We start from the raw sequence: 16,134 nt of genomic DNA on the forward strand, positions 1-16,134 counted from the left end.
CTTCCATTTTATCTTCTACTCTTTTTTTGTCTCCCTGGACCAGCCGTGGTTTGGTTAATCCTTTGATTCAACAACGATTGGTTAAAGTTTTTCAAGCCAAGGTCAAAACCCTGAAAATAGTTTTGTAATGGACAACATTTTCCTCCAACCCCAATAGCACACCATGCTCTAATGCTCAGTTTTTTTTAAAGATTTTAATCTGGAAACAGCAACTAAATCCAAATTGTATTCCTTTATTTTAACAGTACAACTCTTTATCAGTGTTTTTCCTTCTTACTGAAAACTTCTCTGTGTATCCCAGAGACATCATTGAGGACATTTTGTCTGACTGTGAGCTCTCTTGGCTTGAGCAAACCAAATGTCTTGACCAGCTCCCAAAAGAGGGGATTTGTGAGCTTACACCACCCACTACTCCTCCTTAAATCAATCAAGCTGCTCCGGTTTGTGTGCCTGGACCTGCGTCATGGTGTGGTTTGTAAATACATCTCAAAGCCATAGATGTGAAAGTTGAAGGGTGAACGGAAGACAATTGTTTATACAAGTGATCTTGTGTTCCTTGAAAAGCGTTCAACTATACTGTAGAAAAATATGGACGTACAAGTGTTCTTGGGGTTATTCACAGTTGTTTCTTTGGATTACCAATATATTAGTTGCTTTGGGCCAATACATCCAAATGTTGGTACATGACTGGGACTTTGTGGAAAGGTGGTTGCTCTAGCATAATGCGAAAATAAGTAAGGAAAATATGTTGTCCATCAAGCTATCAGGCTAAAAGAGGTCATTAAAAGCGGAATTAATAAAAACGACCACCAGCGCATAATAAAAATACGTCTTTTGTCTGTGCTGCTCAGATTTAAATGTACAGCATTTCTAGATTCTTTAGATGCATAATGTGTTATTTTCAGTGAAAGCTCCTGTTTATTTAACCAGCTGCACCAGAGGCGGTTGTCTTGAGTATCCAAACTTCAAGTCTCTGCCCACACATGAAACAAGCCGGATGTCCATGGCAACGTTATCCCTCTCACAGCTGTATTACAAGCACAGAAGGAAATGACCAACATTAAACGAGTGTAGCTTCTTCACTGGGCCTGGACACAGCAGACGAGAACAGTTAGAACCTGTAACTTTGACAGTTCGATTAATCATTTTGAGTTTATATGAATCACACCGACACAGCAGCTCTTCAGTACACCGGCGTGGTCTCCTCCCCCGGTGCTGACAGAACAAAGGGTTTCTAGAGAAGAGGGTTGACAGAGTTCGGGAGCCACTTGTCGCCTCTCTCTTTACACCTCCTGGTCAGCACTCAACCTCACTCTGCAGCGCCACGTGTTACTCTCTCACCCACTACCCAGGAACCCCCTGGGGATGTGAAAAATAAAACAGATTTAATATGTCTTATGTAACACCATGCAGTGTGTACTGAACCTATCACGAGGTATTTAATAGGGCACAGGGCAAAGATTATTTCTAGCTATACTTTTTAAATCCTGGGAAGTTACATGAGCACAAAACCAAACTATGGTTTTAAGAGCAAAATTATTTTCTGATGCATCCAGCATTTAGTTTGCTGGCTTAGAGAAACGACAGTGCTGATTTAAGGGCGAAAATATTATAGTATTCAGATTTTATTTTTTTTTAAATCTAAAAATTGTTTAGAAGAAATAATTTTGTTATACTTTCTTTTACCTAAAAAAACCCATTTGTATGTTCTCACATTTAAAACGAAGTGGGCTTACTTAGTTGAAACTAAAATAACATGGTTGAGCAAACCGCAGTCATTATCACTCTTCAAGTAGCTGCTTCACAGTAAAGCCATAATCCAGTCCTTTCACTGGAAGGCTTTTAAAGTGAAGCGGCAGCAGGGAATGTTTTGATTTCATTAACAGCGCTGCACGCGTGCATTCGCCTTCTAAAGAAACTGAGGTCTGCTGCTCTTGTTCTTGCACTGTTTTGTCTCCATGAGTCACTTTGTCAAAGATTTTCTTTTCCATTTGTGTTTACATGGTTGAAAATAAAACTAACTTTCAGTTCATCCAGCACTTGTATAAGCAGGTTCATAGCCCTTTAGCAAAATACGTCTAAACACAGAGAATAAGCATCACAAGATTTAAACATCTATCAACTAAAAACAAGTATGGCTACTGGCAACACTGACTTAAGATAGTAAAAGCATTGTGTTGACCGACAATTGAATACATACATACATTTATAAAATGTACTTAAAAAATCTTTTCAATTTGTATTTGGACACCTGCCAGTAATTAATTACTCTTCTTTGTGCATTGTTACTATTGTGTGTGTGTGTGTGTAATGCACTAAGTAGGATCAGGTGATTACTCTATTTGTTGTCTCCATTGTCCTGCAGTAATCTCCATTCTCAGACACAACCTTGTTGATTATCAACCTGACTCCTGGGTCACATCCCGAATGGATTTTGTGGACACACACACACACACACACACACACACACACACACACACACACACACACACACACACACACACACACACACACACACACACACACACACCATTTAGGTTTGCTCACTCACCAGCGGAGCGGACAAATGCACACCTATGGGAACAGCAGGAGGGTGGAGCAGGAATATTGGATTGGACGTAGGCGTGTGTGTTCATGTGTGTCTTCATGTGTGTCTTCATGTGTGTGTTCATGTGTGCTGCGGAGGCTCTTATCAGTGTTAAACAGCTCTGAGTCGCGTGCTTGTTGACCTCAACAGGTCATCATCACACAGCCTCTGTAAAGGCACAACACTCAGCTTACACCTGTTAACAATTAAGAGCGAGACAAAGACATGTTCTTTGTAGAAAAGTCAATATTAACAGACAGCTGGGTTTGCATCTGGGCCCACAGCAGTGATTTGGGATATGTTGGTACATTTACCAACAACCAGACATGTTTAACATCAGTGCTGATTTTTTTAAATCTCTCAAATATTTTTCTTCCACATTTAGTGAAGGTCTAAACAGTAAGAAAATGAAATGAGTCTTCTTTTTGAATTGAGTCAAAAACAAAAGAGATTTTGTTTCCGGGTATTAAGTCTGTTTGTCCGTCAGCATCACATGAAAACCAATGACCTGATATTCATGCAACTGTGGGCATGTGCAAAGAAAGAACTCATTAAATGTTGAAGCAGATCAAATATTGCTGCATATGCACAAATCATGATTTTGCGAGATAAGCGTCTGTGTTGCATTTATCTTATGTCAGAATAATGATTAAAATGTGACTGACAAATCCCGCTATCAATATGTTGTTTTAAAGGTTTGAGAAATAAAACACAACACCTTCTTTGTAGCTTCCATGTTATTCCCACATTATGACTTCTAGCTCATAGACACACACAACAATGAAGGGCGCTACATAGAAAGTCAGAAACTTACCAAAGGAAGAAAGGTTGATCCTCTGGGGAACATGAATGTTTCCGTTTCCGGACCAAATGTTATAGATCTTACATTTTATCAGTGCTTTGTTGCTTGCATGGTTTGACATGTATACGCATTTGATGTTCATCTTTGACTGAGAGCACAACTCCAGCAAGTTTAAAGAGCAAATTGATAGTTTCCGGAAATAAATGGAAACAATAGCTACCTGAGAAAAAAATCTAAAGTTTAAATTTGACTGCATGCAATGTGACATAATCAGCATTTCAATAATATATACAGTAAATGCAAACAATCTGGTGGTAGATTTGGTGTTTTAACAATGGCTGCTGCTAGCTGTGGCTAAATTGCAATTGTCCGGAGTGTTTATAATCCCTGTGTGAAAGTGTCTGTCTGGTTGGGTGGCTGCCTTTCAGAAGAGTGTGTACTACTGCAGGTCTCTTTTGTGTGTGGGTGTGACATCTGAGTGTTACGGTTGTCGTCAGTGTCTCTCAGTGGGCACGAGTGTGTTTGTGTGGGTCTTTGTGCGTGCTCTCTGTGTGCGTCTTGTGTTTGTGTCCTTTAAATCAACAAGAGGAGTGCTGCGCTTAATGGGCTCTAAAACCTGCCGACTCACTAACATTTTGCATTGACGGAGCCAGAGAGAGAGAGACAAACAAAGAGAGGGAGAGAGGGAGTTTGTGTGGGAGAGAAAGAGAGAGAGATACAAATTAAACGTAGGAGAGAGGAAGGTGTTTCTGCAGAGCGAAAGAAAGTGGAGGTGAGAAAGTGGAATAATGTGTACACTCAATAAATAAATGTGTGTGCAAATTGGCCAGTTTCCATTACCTGACACTGTGTTACCATGGAAACATGCTGATGATGTAGCAGGACATTCAGTAGGATGTTCTTGTGCTTTATTGGCCATGAAATATATATTTGTTTGGATTTAAGTGGCCATTGCTTCTAAACTACTAATTCTTCACTTTGAACCTTTTCTTTACTGTGCTGTGTCAGAGGTGGTCACAGGGAATGCATCACAAAGTGGTGTTACGCGTAAGCACTGGTATTTTATGCAGGTATTCTCATCACAACCCTCGATAAAAGGCCAGTGTTTGACATGTTTCACATTGCTGCTGCTGGATGAAAACCTTGGACACACAATATATAATTTAATGCGTTTTATCTTAGCTTACAAAATGTTTTTTCTGTGAATGCTACAGTATGACCATGAAACTTGCCCAAAAAATAGGGACGTTTTATCAGGAATGGACATTTCTTGGACAATAAAATGATGATGATACTTTTTTATGACCTAGGATCAGTGAAAAACTGCGATTACCACTTAAAAACTGTGGGTTTTGCAGCCGAGTGTGACTGTGCTATCATAAATAAAAGGAATGATCTTACTGTAAGTCAACAGGAAGCTGTGAATATGATCAAAGTCAAGTCAAAGATACCTTTCTACTTGCTTTTACAAAAAAATGAAACAGGTTGCCAAGCCAACTGTTGTTGTAACCAGGGAAAATGTTTTCTTTGTTGTTGTGCCTCATACCTGTTGGCCTCATTGTCTCTTGTTTTTGCAGCCCCCACGCACATTATTCGGCCGACAGTGAAGTGCTTTTGCAAAGTTAGAAAAGTTAGATGACTAAACTTTTCTCTGTCTTGTGCTTCCTCCTCTTGTCCTCTCTACACAGGAAACAGTAGAATATGCCTTCCTGATCATTTTCACTATAGAGACATTTCTGAAGATTATTGCCTACGGCCTGGTCATGCACCAAAACTCCTACGTCAGAAACGGCTGGAACATGCTGGACTTTGTCATCGTCATAGTGGGGTAAGTTCATAGGTAGAGCATAAAATGTACATGTAGACACCCAGGGTCAAAGATATAAACACACACACTCACATTGTTTCTTACAAACTGAAGCAATACACACCATGGCTTATCCTGTTCCCTGTTGTACCTAGACCCATACTCACTCATGAATTGCAAAAGCATTACAGCTGCAACGATTAGTCCGGTGTTTTAACAGAAAATATTAATTACATATTTTATTTAGCAATTTTCTCATGCAAACATGGTCAGAACATTCTCAAATACGAGACTTCCTGTTATCTTCTGTTTATATCCTTTCAAACTGAATATTTTGGGTTTGGACTGAGAAAACAGACATTATCTTGGACTTTAAGAAACTGGGATGGACATTTTCCTCTATTTCCTGACATTTGATAGACCAAACGATTCATCCATTAATCTAGACATTAATTGGCAGATTAATCAATAATAAAATGATCTTAAAATTCTCTCCGCTATTTGCCTGACTCACAGCTGATCCTTATAATGTCCAGTAGAAAGCTGGCAGTAATGTTTCGGCACACACATGAACACACACACAGCCTTGTTTAGAGTGATGGGTTATCAGTGGACCACCTGGCCCCAGTAGGACTTCAATGTAAACTGTGATGAGCGGTGAAAAGCTAAAAGGTAAACACACACACACACACACACACACACACACACACACACACACACACACACACACACACACACACACACACACACACACACATATAGCATGTCATATAAGCACACACTTGCACACACACCCAGAAGCAGGTACACAGAGGACACATGGCTTTGTTTTCTGTTTTCATCTCTCCCCCTTTGCCTCTCTGCTCTCCATCAGGTTGTTCAGTGTGGTTCTAGAGATGATAACCAAAGACGCTGACTCGGGCGGCCAGTCTGGAGGAAAACCCGGGGGCTTTGATGTCAAGGCCCTCCGAGCCTTTCGCGTGCTACGACCCCTCCGCCTTGTCTCTGGAGTTCCTAGTGAGTTCACATGGAGCTGTTTCTGAAGACAACAGACGAGGAATGGAGAAGGTTGTTGGCCAGCAGGCAGAATGGCAGACGAACAGACAGGAATCCTGGAGCACAGGAAAACATTAACTAGGAACACAATAAATACTCTCCACAAAACATGCTAGAGCTAGTGTAGGTAGTGTTTTTTTGTCAAGTAACATGTTTTATAAACCTGGAGAAATAGATGGCGGGTTAGCCAGCTAGCAACCAAGGGCTGCGCTAATGAGCATGTTAGCCTAGCTTGTAAGCCTCAGCTAGCTCGCAAAGTGGCGGGAGCAGGCGGTAGTTAGACAACCAAGTCGCTGCCAAGCCTAATTCGGGTTTCACAGCAACTCAGCAGAATCCTATGTGTGACATCAGGGACACCATGTTGATTTATATACAGTCTATGCATGTGACACACAGCTGAGCAGCATATGAAATGTAACTCTCACCTCAAGCTGACGAGGACAAAGATTTCTCATTTGGCACTTAGAGAACCTTTGTTGTTGAAGAAAGCAGGGAAACACGCAAACATAATGAAAAGCACCCAAAGGTCACCAAACTCTAGGAAACAACAACAACAACAACAATAACAGTGTAAATAAAGGTGCAATACAGCTAACAGGTGAGTGAGAAACAGCTGTCAATCAAGCAGAGTGTGTACACACCACACAGTGTTTAGAAAGAGTCTAATCAGACAACAAAAGTTGAAAATACACCTGTGCATGAAATGTTAGTGTGAAGGAGGTTTTATACAAATCAAATCAAATCAAGTTTTATTTATATAGCACATTTTAAAACGATTTTTGGTCGAGCCAAAGTGCTGTACATATACAACCTAAATATTATATATATTTCCATCTGCTTAGTCCAATCCCATAATTATCCAGGAGACAATGCCTCCTTCACTGTTTCTGTTCATGTCTGACCTTACATGAAGTTGCCCTAATGTGTCTGCATTCTTTGAGTTGCCATAGCGATGCATCATCTCCCAGTCTCTGGGCAGACGGGACCTCTGGGAAAGATGAGCTGAGATGACATTTTCAGTTCTATTCTCGTTTAACATTTGTCTTTGTCGGATGGTATGTGCAGTTTAATTAAACGGTGATATTTGGGCTTGTTTGCTGATGCCACCGAGGGTTGGCTTCTATTCCTATTCAGTCATATCAGAGGCTTTGAGAGAAATACACCAGGCCATTACAACAACCCAAAGATTGCAGGGGTTTTGTATGAGTCTGTTTGATTTTCTGTGCTTATCGTTTCTTTATATGATTGAATTGAGAAAATAATTCATCAGTAATGAAAGTTATTCATGTATGAAAGGCAGTTGACCTAATAATTAAAACAAAAGCTGATGTTAGTTCAGTTTACCAAATGCTATTGCAATATCGATCTGCATGTTTTGCATAATGCAATATATTTTTGGACAACCATTGCATTTTCTTTTTTTACGCAAACACAATTATTTTGGGTATTATTTTTTCAAAAAAGCTAATGCAATGTAACACCTGTTCTTCATGGGTCTCTCCTGCAACTTAATTAATATCCTGCTTCTAGTTTTTCTTGCATCGGCGACGACTCAAACTTGGGACGCCTTGGGTATACAGGGTTTACAGAAGTGGCAAACCGTGTATTATCATCAGTATTATTAGTATTATCTACTGGACCTTCTGTAGACCTTTTTTTATAATGTCCTTTTCTCTGAATTGTCGTCTTGAAAAAGTTACTGACAACAATTCCGCAACAACATCATCTTCACCTGTTGCACTTGCAATTTCAGCGTTAAAAACAATAAAACGGCAAATGAATTACTACGTCGCATTCATCTAGATCCTCTGTCTCGAGCCAGTGAACTACCGGGCCTTCTAGAATACCCTGGAACCGAGGGAAACTCTGAAAGAATACGCCCATTGGCTACAAATCAATATATGATTGGTTGATCAAACTGTCAATCCAAACGTACGCTCTCATTCAGTGCAACGGCCAGGGCCTTCTATCAAGGATATAGAATACCTTGGTTGAAGGATATTCTACCCAGAGACCCAGAAAAATATCTGATTGGTTGCATTTCTTTTCTAACACAAAACCACTGAAATGCGTAGTGCATGGACCGAGAAAGACAAACAAATCAATGTAACACTGTAATATTACAGATTAACAACACAGATACGATTCTCATTTATTCATTTTATTTACATTTTATTTATATAATTAAATACAATTTTTTGTTTGTTTTCTCTGAGTGTTCCAGGGTATTCTTTACAGTAAGGATATTTCTGTCTGTTTGACCGTTGCCTCTGTGTGTTTGCAGGTTTACAGGTCGTTTTAAACTCCATTATTAAAGCCATGGTTCCCCTGCTCCACATCGCTCTGCTGGTCCTCTTTGTCATTATCATCTATGCCATCATTGGCCTGGAGCTCTTCATTGGCAAAATGCACGCCACATGCTACATAAGACAAACAGGTATGGTTTCAATGAGTGTTGTTACATTTTTGGTTTAATTTCATTTGGGTTTTAGCAATGAGACTTGCCCTTTTTTTCACCTTTTAAACCCTTTTTAAATCTTACATACATCCCGCAGTATGAGCAGGCGTATGTCATTTTAGGATGGATGCAGGTTTTAATCCCTGACACATGTACCTTGTATTTGAATGGTGACAAGCTACAGAAAACAGGGCAGAACAACAGATGGGGGATTAAATCCAGTGATTAAATGACTAATATATGGCTATTATGTAAACAGGCTTGGCTTTTACTCCAGCATTGCTTTCAACATGGCAGAAATATTCAAGAAGCAAGGAGAAATTGATTGAAGCATGTAGACCTATACTTTACATTCACACACATGCATACAGCCACAGTCATAGTGCATGATGGCTGCCAGACAGAAGCTTAAATAACAGATTGGTGGAAAATATAGCAATATGACAGCACTTTGTACACATCTTTCCACACACCTTTCACCTAATGGACCCTCGCTTTGATGTGTTTTGATCTTGTCGCTTGTGGACGTCAGGAAAAGCATTGTAGGCTAAGATTTCGAGTTCATGACGGATCGAGATGGAAGCTGCCTTTAATCCCCCCTCACTCACCTCTGCTCTGTGTGCCCTGAGAAAGGCACTTATTCTGTAGCTTGTAGTGTGTGTTTGTGGTGTGTCTACCAGAACATATGGGTATGTGTGTGATTTTGTGTGTGTGTGCATGCATTGTGTTTCTTTGCAATGGTTATATAATGATTTCCTGATGACAGAACATCTAGTAATGCAATGTAAACTAGAGAACTGAATGAATAGTATATGGACATATGTTTGATGATAAGCTTAATGAAAATCTCTTTATACATGAATTATTTAAAAAATGAAGGTAATCATTTCTGGAGCTTTTTCAAGATAATTCAAAGGAAAATGCACTTATCAAAAAAGAGAGATTATGAGAAATGATTACACATCCTACCAAAGGAAAGAAAAATTGCTGGTTGGCAAGACAACGTATGATAACCAGTATAGAGGAAGATTATACATTAGTATAATTAGGGCCAGTTTTATAATGGCAGTGCTGTAACGTAATGTATGTAACAAAAGGCTTTTGGTACAAAATAAAATCAGTTAAAAGGGTTTTTAAGATTGAAAAACAGAGGACGTTTTAAACTAAAGGTATCAGTGCAGAGGCCTGTGAAGTGTTTCAGACCATGGGAATATTAATGTCAATGGTTTTGATTATTTTTTCGCTTTTTGTTAGTAGATTCATCTGTATAACTCTGATCCCCCAGGTGTCCTCGCGGAAGAGGAGGCCACGCCATGTGCGGTGTCTGGTCATGGCCGCCACTGTTTGCTCAATGGTACATTTTGCAGAGAGGGCTGGCAAGGACCCAACAACGGCATCACAAACTTCGACAACTTTTTGTTCGCCATGCTCACTGTGTTCCAGTGCATCACCATGGAGGGCTGGACCGACGTTCTCTACTGGGTAATCTGCCGCTCTGCAAATATGCCTCACACGGGGCACCATGTTTTTGGTTTATAAATGTCAGTTTTCAGGTTTTTTTTATTGGATTTTGACAGGAAAAACAAGGAGTTACTGAAAATCTGCAGGCTACAACAAACATGTCATAATGCGCTCCTCATCAAATGTTATGGCAAAATCAACCCGCGCATTTGTATGTTGCAATTTCTCGTTTGACGACCGATGTGAAGCTTTTGGACGTAAACAAAGTTATTTTTGGTATCTTTGTATCCGGCATAAGCTTATGTAATGTAACATCTGTAATGGATTTTGACGGATAAATAACTTTGCCTGCTACATGAACAACGAGAACCTAAAATATAATATTGTTTCTCCCACAAATTCAAACCATATGAATCTTTTTTTTTAACAAAGTAGTTCTCATTGAGAGCGGTAGGCTGAACCATTACCAATCTTTGAGTTAATAACAAGTATTTTAAAACCAAAAGAGGCCAGCCTCACTTCAAAACCCTCAGCCTCATTAACAATGATCACCAACAGCTTTTAATTATCCAAAACACTGAGCACTGAAGCTCAATTCAAAGTGAGTTTTCATCGAAATCCACCCACATCCTTTTATTGATGGAGACCCTCATGGATGGAATAATGAACCTCTCTGCCTCCTTCTCGGCCGTCCTCTTTCTTCCTCACAGACTCTTTACTTCTCTTGTACACATATGTGTTACCATGGCAATCCCATGCTATTACTGCTGATGAAGTGGTGAAGGATGGACGCTCAACAAACCTTAAAGAAGGATAGATAGAAGGATAGCAAAGGATGGATAGATTAAATCTCACCTCTGACCTTTCCTACTGAAACAAATTAAACATAGCTGCAGAGTCGATGCATTGTGACGTCTCTGCAAAGCCAGCTGGTGTAGGGATATCTTTCAAAAGGAATACAAGTGCTAGAGTAGAACTGCATGCATGTAGACAGGGCGTAGAAAAGCATAGGGTTGAGGTTAATTGGAATGTTAAAAATTGGGTTTAAATGGTCAATCATCAGTTATCAACTTGTTCCCAGCTCTATTAAAATACACTTCAGCACTATAGTATTTGCCACTGTCTCATCACAGATATCACATCTGCTAATACCTCATCCACTCATTACTAACCAAGTTTTCTCTTACATGTTGCCCTCTAGTGGTCACATTTCCTGTTCTAGTTTTAGTTGTAGCTCACTGAAGCTTATTTTCCTTTGAAGGAAATGATGTGCTTTGACAAACTCAAGACTACATTATATATACTGTAACATCCAGTACTACATTATTGGAACCTTTGAGCTAAGTAAGATGGGCCGCACTCCACAAATGACACAATAACCTACACACAAACACTATTGACGGTACATGAGATTACCTACATTCTTAAATTGACCCTTTTTTTATGGCTGTGCTCGGAAGAAAAATGTAAACACAATATTCAAAAGCTCTAAATATTGGTATGGGTGTATACAACTGAATAGCATAGTTTATAAAGTGCATGCGAGTATATGTGGTAAATGTGATTTTTACTGGCAGAAGCTGTAAAAGGTTGCAGACACACAACCTAGTCATTTCATGATTCATTTTTTATTGTGCAACACAACAAACAACCAGTCATTCATATTTAAACAGATAAAAATGAACTAGATGTCAAAGCAAACATGTAATATAATTATATAACTTACTCAGTTACCCTGGTCTTGGAAAAGTCCATTTTTGTCCTGGAATTGTCAGATAATTGTTTTTTAGGTTTACTAGAGGGAAGCCGTGCACTTCAAGACACGTTTTATGCCACAGGAAGGAATTGTATGTGATTATGGCATCAAAACAATAGAATGGTTTAATATGTCCATGAAATATCAATGAACCATGTCTAATATTTCAGAATTTGTATTTCTATTCAGATGAATGACGCAATGGGCTTCGAGCTGCCGTGGGTCTACTTTGTCAGTCTGGTCATCTTTGGATCCTTCTTTGTTCTCAATTTGGTTTTGGGAGTGTTGAGTGGGTATGTGTTGAGACATTATGTTGTCCTTTATTTCCCAATCAAAAATATTTCAAACACTAAGAACATTTTGAGACATCTTCAAAATCTCCCAAATATAAGGAATGTCATTACAGGGTTAGAAAGTAGATTGTTTGGTGTTTCATGTTAAAGTGTTATCTGAAAGCTGACAGTCATTCCACTCTGCCCTTTCCAGAGAGTTTTCCAAAGAGCGAGAGAAGGCCAAGGCTCGGGGAGATTTCCAGAAGCTACGAGAGAAGCAGCAGTTAGAGGAAGACCTGAAAGGATACCTGGACTGGATCACGCAGGCAGAGGACATCGACCCCGAGAACGATGAGGAGGGAGACGAGGAGGGCAAGCGTAACCGTGAGTTTCCTTGATTTAATCAATTTTGTCCCTCTCTACGTGTTTAAAGCTGGGAAATAACGATTGCAAACAGAGCTGTGAGTTACCAACCATTATTATTTTCTCAATTTTATCTATCTCTTGGTCTCATTGATGGTGAAAGGAGGCAGATGAGCAGCGCAAACCATTACTCATCCATCTGTTGTTATGCCACCCTGGCTCAGCTAATAATGCATTACTTTTTCCCACAAACAGATGGTAACCAACTCTTTTAAGAATGTGACTGTGACCACCTAAAACGTACAGACCGACAGGTTACCCTTAGAAAAGGACAGGTCTCTAATCAGTACATACTGTAGGGACAGTATCACATATTGCTGGTTGTGGATAACATGCAAATGTCGCCTTAAAAAATGCATTCGATAAAATCTTTATCCAGGCATCCCCTTGTGCAGTTTGGTACACCAGGTCTATTCTACAAGAGTGAATCATACCACCGGAAAATTACAGTTCATTTCAATTCAAGCAGTATGCATCCAAAAATACGGATTACATTTAGTATAGAATGCATTTCAACAAACCATTATATGACTTAGCATTTTTTCTCCTATTTTACAAGGCCGCCATTTTTTGGTCATTGTGTGTCTTATGTTGCTTACATCACTTGAATATGTTGCAGTGGCACAGTGTATAGTTTACATACACATAAAATCAATGTATTACACATGAAGATGCTCCTGATCATCTCTATATCAGTTATATTATTTTATTGGATATAATAAGGGGCTTTTAGTAAAATACTGCCCCTCCACTCTCTCACTGTTTTGCGGCACAACTGAGGTGTTAACAAGTGAAAACTGTGACTCGAGCCGTGGAAGCAGCTTCTGAGGTAGCACTAAGAAAGTGGGCGCCAGCATTGCTTTGATGTTCAGTCTATGGTGCAGCCTTGTGTGTGTGGTAACCATGACAACACAGGGGTAACTGTGGATGTTTGGTCTTGTGTATGTACAAAAGAATATTGCTTATTGTGATATGCAGGAGGCTTGAACAGTATTCAAATATCTAGAAAACGTTCACGTTTGTGATTTTACTGGAACAGTAAACAGGAAGTGGCTGCAGACTGTTTGCTTGAATGACAGTAAACGTTCAGGGTGGGTGGTTGCATGAAGCATTTCAAGAGATTCTTTAGGCTCTCAGTTTAAGGCTACATTTTCTGCAACTAGCATGGCGTCAGGCAGTGTCAATTGTCGACAGTCGAGTTGCATTTTGGGTTATGTGCGCAATCGTTTGACATACTGCTACAGTGCCTTAAAACCATTCACAGTGGTGAGTGTGTTGTCAGTTGTTGATATCCTCCAGTTATCACCCTGCTTTTACCTCTGCTGCTGTTGTAGACTTTAGACCCGACAAACAAACTAACTCTTTCTTCTTGATCCCTGCAGTGACTGTGTGCCTTGTAATTAACTGTCTGTAGATTGCTGCTAACATTAGTTTTCTCCCCTCTCTGCCCTTTCTCTTCCTATTGTTTCTTCATATCTTCTTCTCTTGTTACCAAAAGTCTCTGCTTTCTATCTTCTCCTCCTTAATTGCTAATTATTTCCAGTCCAGAGTTCCCGTTAGAATAATTATTTGCCGGTCAACATGTCCGTTACAGTTTAAATCTTCCGGACAAAATTTGAAAAGTGCCGGTCAAAGGTCTTCTATGTTATTTATTGAGCTTTGAAACAAATTGATATGATTCGATATTAAACAAACTAATTATAGTAGATTAATTAACTATTCAAAAGTGTACAGTAATTTACAATAACACGGGAATAATAAACGGAGCGCTCTCTCCCCCTCTCCTGACAACACGCCAATATCATGCAGCTCGCGGATCCAGTAATGAGTAACCCGACAGTAAAACTAAACATATCTATAACTAGTTTAGGTAGTTTGAGAGGTAATTAAAATAGCTACGTGTGATGTTCTAACCTGAAGTGTGTTTTGCTCCGCTCACCGCTGCAGGGGATCATGCAGAGCTGCGTGTCGACTCGTCAGCAGCAGCCGATCTCTCTCTCCCGTCAGATTAGACTTTACTCGCGTTTGTGTCCATATCGATCAGATCTAGCTAGTTCTAGCTAATGATATGACTACCTGCTTATTAAAAGACACCTAAACAATAAGCGTCGCTATGCAACCGGGTGAGGCCACAAAGTATAGCGCAGCATTATGCATTTGTTTACATGCCCACCGGAGGCATTACCAACAGATCAACGCACAATCAACCCATACAGGACATCTCTTTCTCCACATTAAGTGTAGACATTATAATTGACTATTCTTGTCTGTCACATACTATTCTTGTCTGTCACATACTCTTCTTGTCTGTCACATAAGTGGCGCAACTGATGCGGTATTGCGCTAAGGGGAAACAATTTTGACCGGACATTTTGACCGGAGAGATTTAGATTTGCCGGTCTTCAGCATATTTTACCGGTCATAGTCCGGTAATTACCGGCTAACGGGAACTCTGTTCCAGTCTAATAATGTGGTATTGGTTACTATGTCCAGAATACTTTTAACTTAAAATGCTTAATGAGAAATGTTTGAGAATTTAGTTTGGTTAATATTTGTATATAATTAGTACCGAGATATACTGTATGTATTGAGTAGGGCATTTTAACACTCTCAAACTCTCCAAACTACCTCACACATATCATTTAAATGTCTGTACTGCATTCATTCTCTGTCAGCTGACATAATAATATACATATTATTACTACTTACTACTTTTTCACTTCAGTAGGTAGATATATTTTTTCCTTTCTCTTTGCTTGTTTGTGCCGAACCCCTTTCTGCTAGAAATAAATCCTTAACTGTAGTAGCAAAATATATTCCATGCTCAGATTCTGCAGTTTGTCTTTTATCATTAGACAATAATACTGTATGTCCTTTACACCTGTAGCTATTCTGGACATGGTACCTGTGTCTGTACTGTAGTAATGTAGTACTGTAGCTGTTTTGCCATACATTCCTCTCTCTCTTGTTCTGCTGTGTACTGACTCACTGCTTCCTCTGCTGTCTGGCTGTGTGAACTGCATGTTGGTAACACCAAGGGGTCACGCTGGCTGACCTCACACAGAAGAAGAAAGGGAAGTTTGGCTGGTTCACCCAGTCCACAGAGACACAGGGTAAATGCGTTTGTGTGAGCGAGTGTGTGGGAGTGTGTGTTGTTTTTAGCATGTTCATGAGGACAGTTCATCTTGGTCCTGGAGGGCTCCTCCGCTTGCACGTGCTTTGCTTGTGCTTTTGTGTTTGCATGCCCTTAGTTTCATTTATCAAAATCTGATCCTCTGCATCCTCATTATAAAAAAAATCCATTTCATCGGAAAACATGGACCTGATCATCCATTAGCAATGAACCCCTTTAAACTTTGGGTTATGTTGCCCGCCAGGAGTAAATAAAGCCTTCATAGTGAAATGAATCAGAGAAGTGACCGAGAAGCAGATTATGGGAAAGTGGCCTTCTATATAAGGAACAATAACAGAAAGGTTATAGGTAACACTCTAACACAAGAGACAGTACCAAT

General features: G+C 39.7%; 1 protein-coding gene across 3 annotated transcripts in view; it reads left to right on the forward strand.

Annotated features, from left to right (window-relative positions):
* The first annotated feature begins 5,108 nt into the window (after positions 1-5,108).
* The window catches only part of cacna1db (calcium channel, voltage-dependent, L type, alpha 1D subunit, b), a 47,504-nt gene continuing 36,478 nt past the window's right edge, over positions 5,109-16,134 (forward strand). For all 3 annotated transcript variants that reach the window (XM_034144667.1, XM_034144668.1, XM_034144666.1), the window contains exons 1-6: positions 5,109-5,217; positions 6,071-6,213; positions 8,537-8,689; positions 9,996-10,192; positions 12,117-12,220; positions 12,414-12,583. In XM_034144667.1, the coding sequence (XP_034000558.1) occupies positions 5,153-5,217; positions 6,071-6,213; positions 8,537-8,689; positions 9,996-10,192; positions 12,117-12,220; positions 12,414-12,583 (832 nt within the window). In that variant the 5' untranslated portion in view covers positions 5,109-5,152. The remainder of the gene's footprint in view (positions 5,218-6,070; positions 6,214-8,536; positions 8,690-9,995; positions 10,193-12,116; positions 12,221-12,413; positions 12,584-16,134) is intronic.

This window comes from Trematomus bernacchii, unplaced genomic scaffold (assembly GCF_902827165.1).
Source record: "Trematomus bernacchii unplaced genomic scaffold, fTreBer1.1, whole genome shotgun sequence".
Lineage (NCBI taxonomy): Eukaryota > Metazoa > Chordata > Actinopteri > Perciformes > Nototheniidae > Trematomus > Trematomus bernacchii.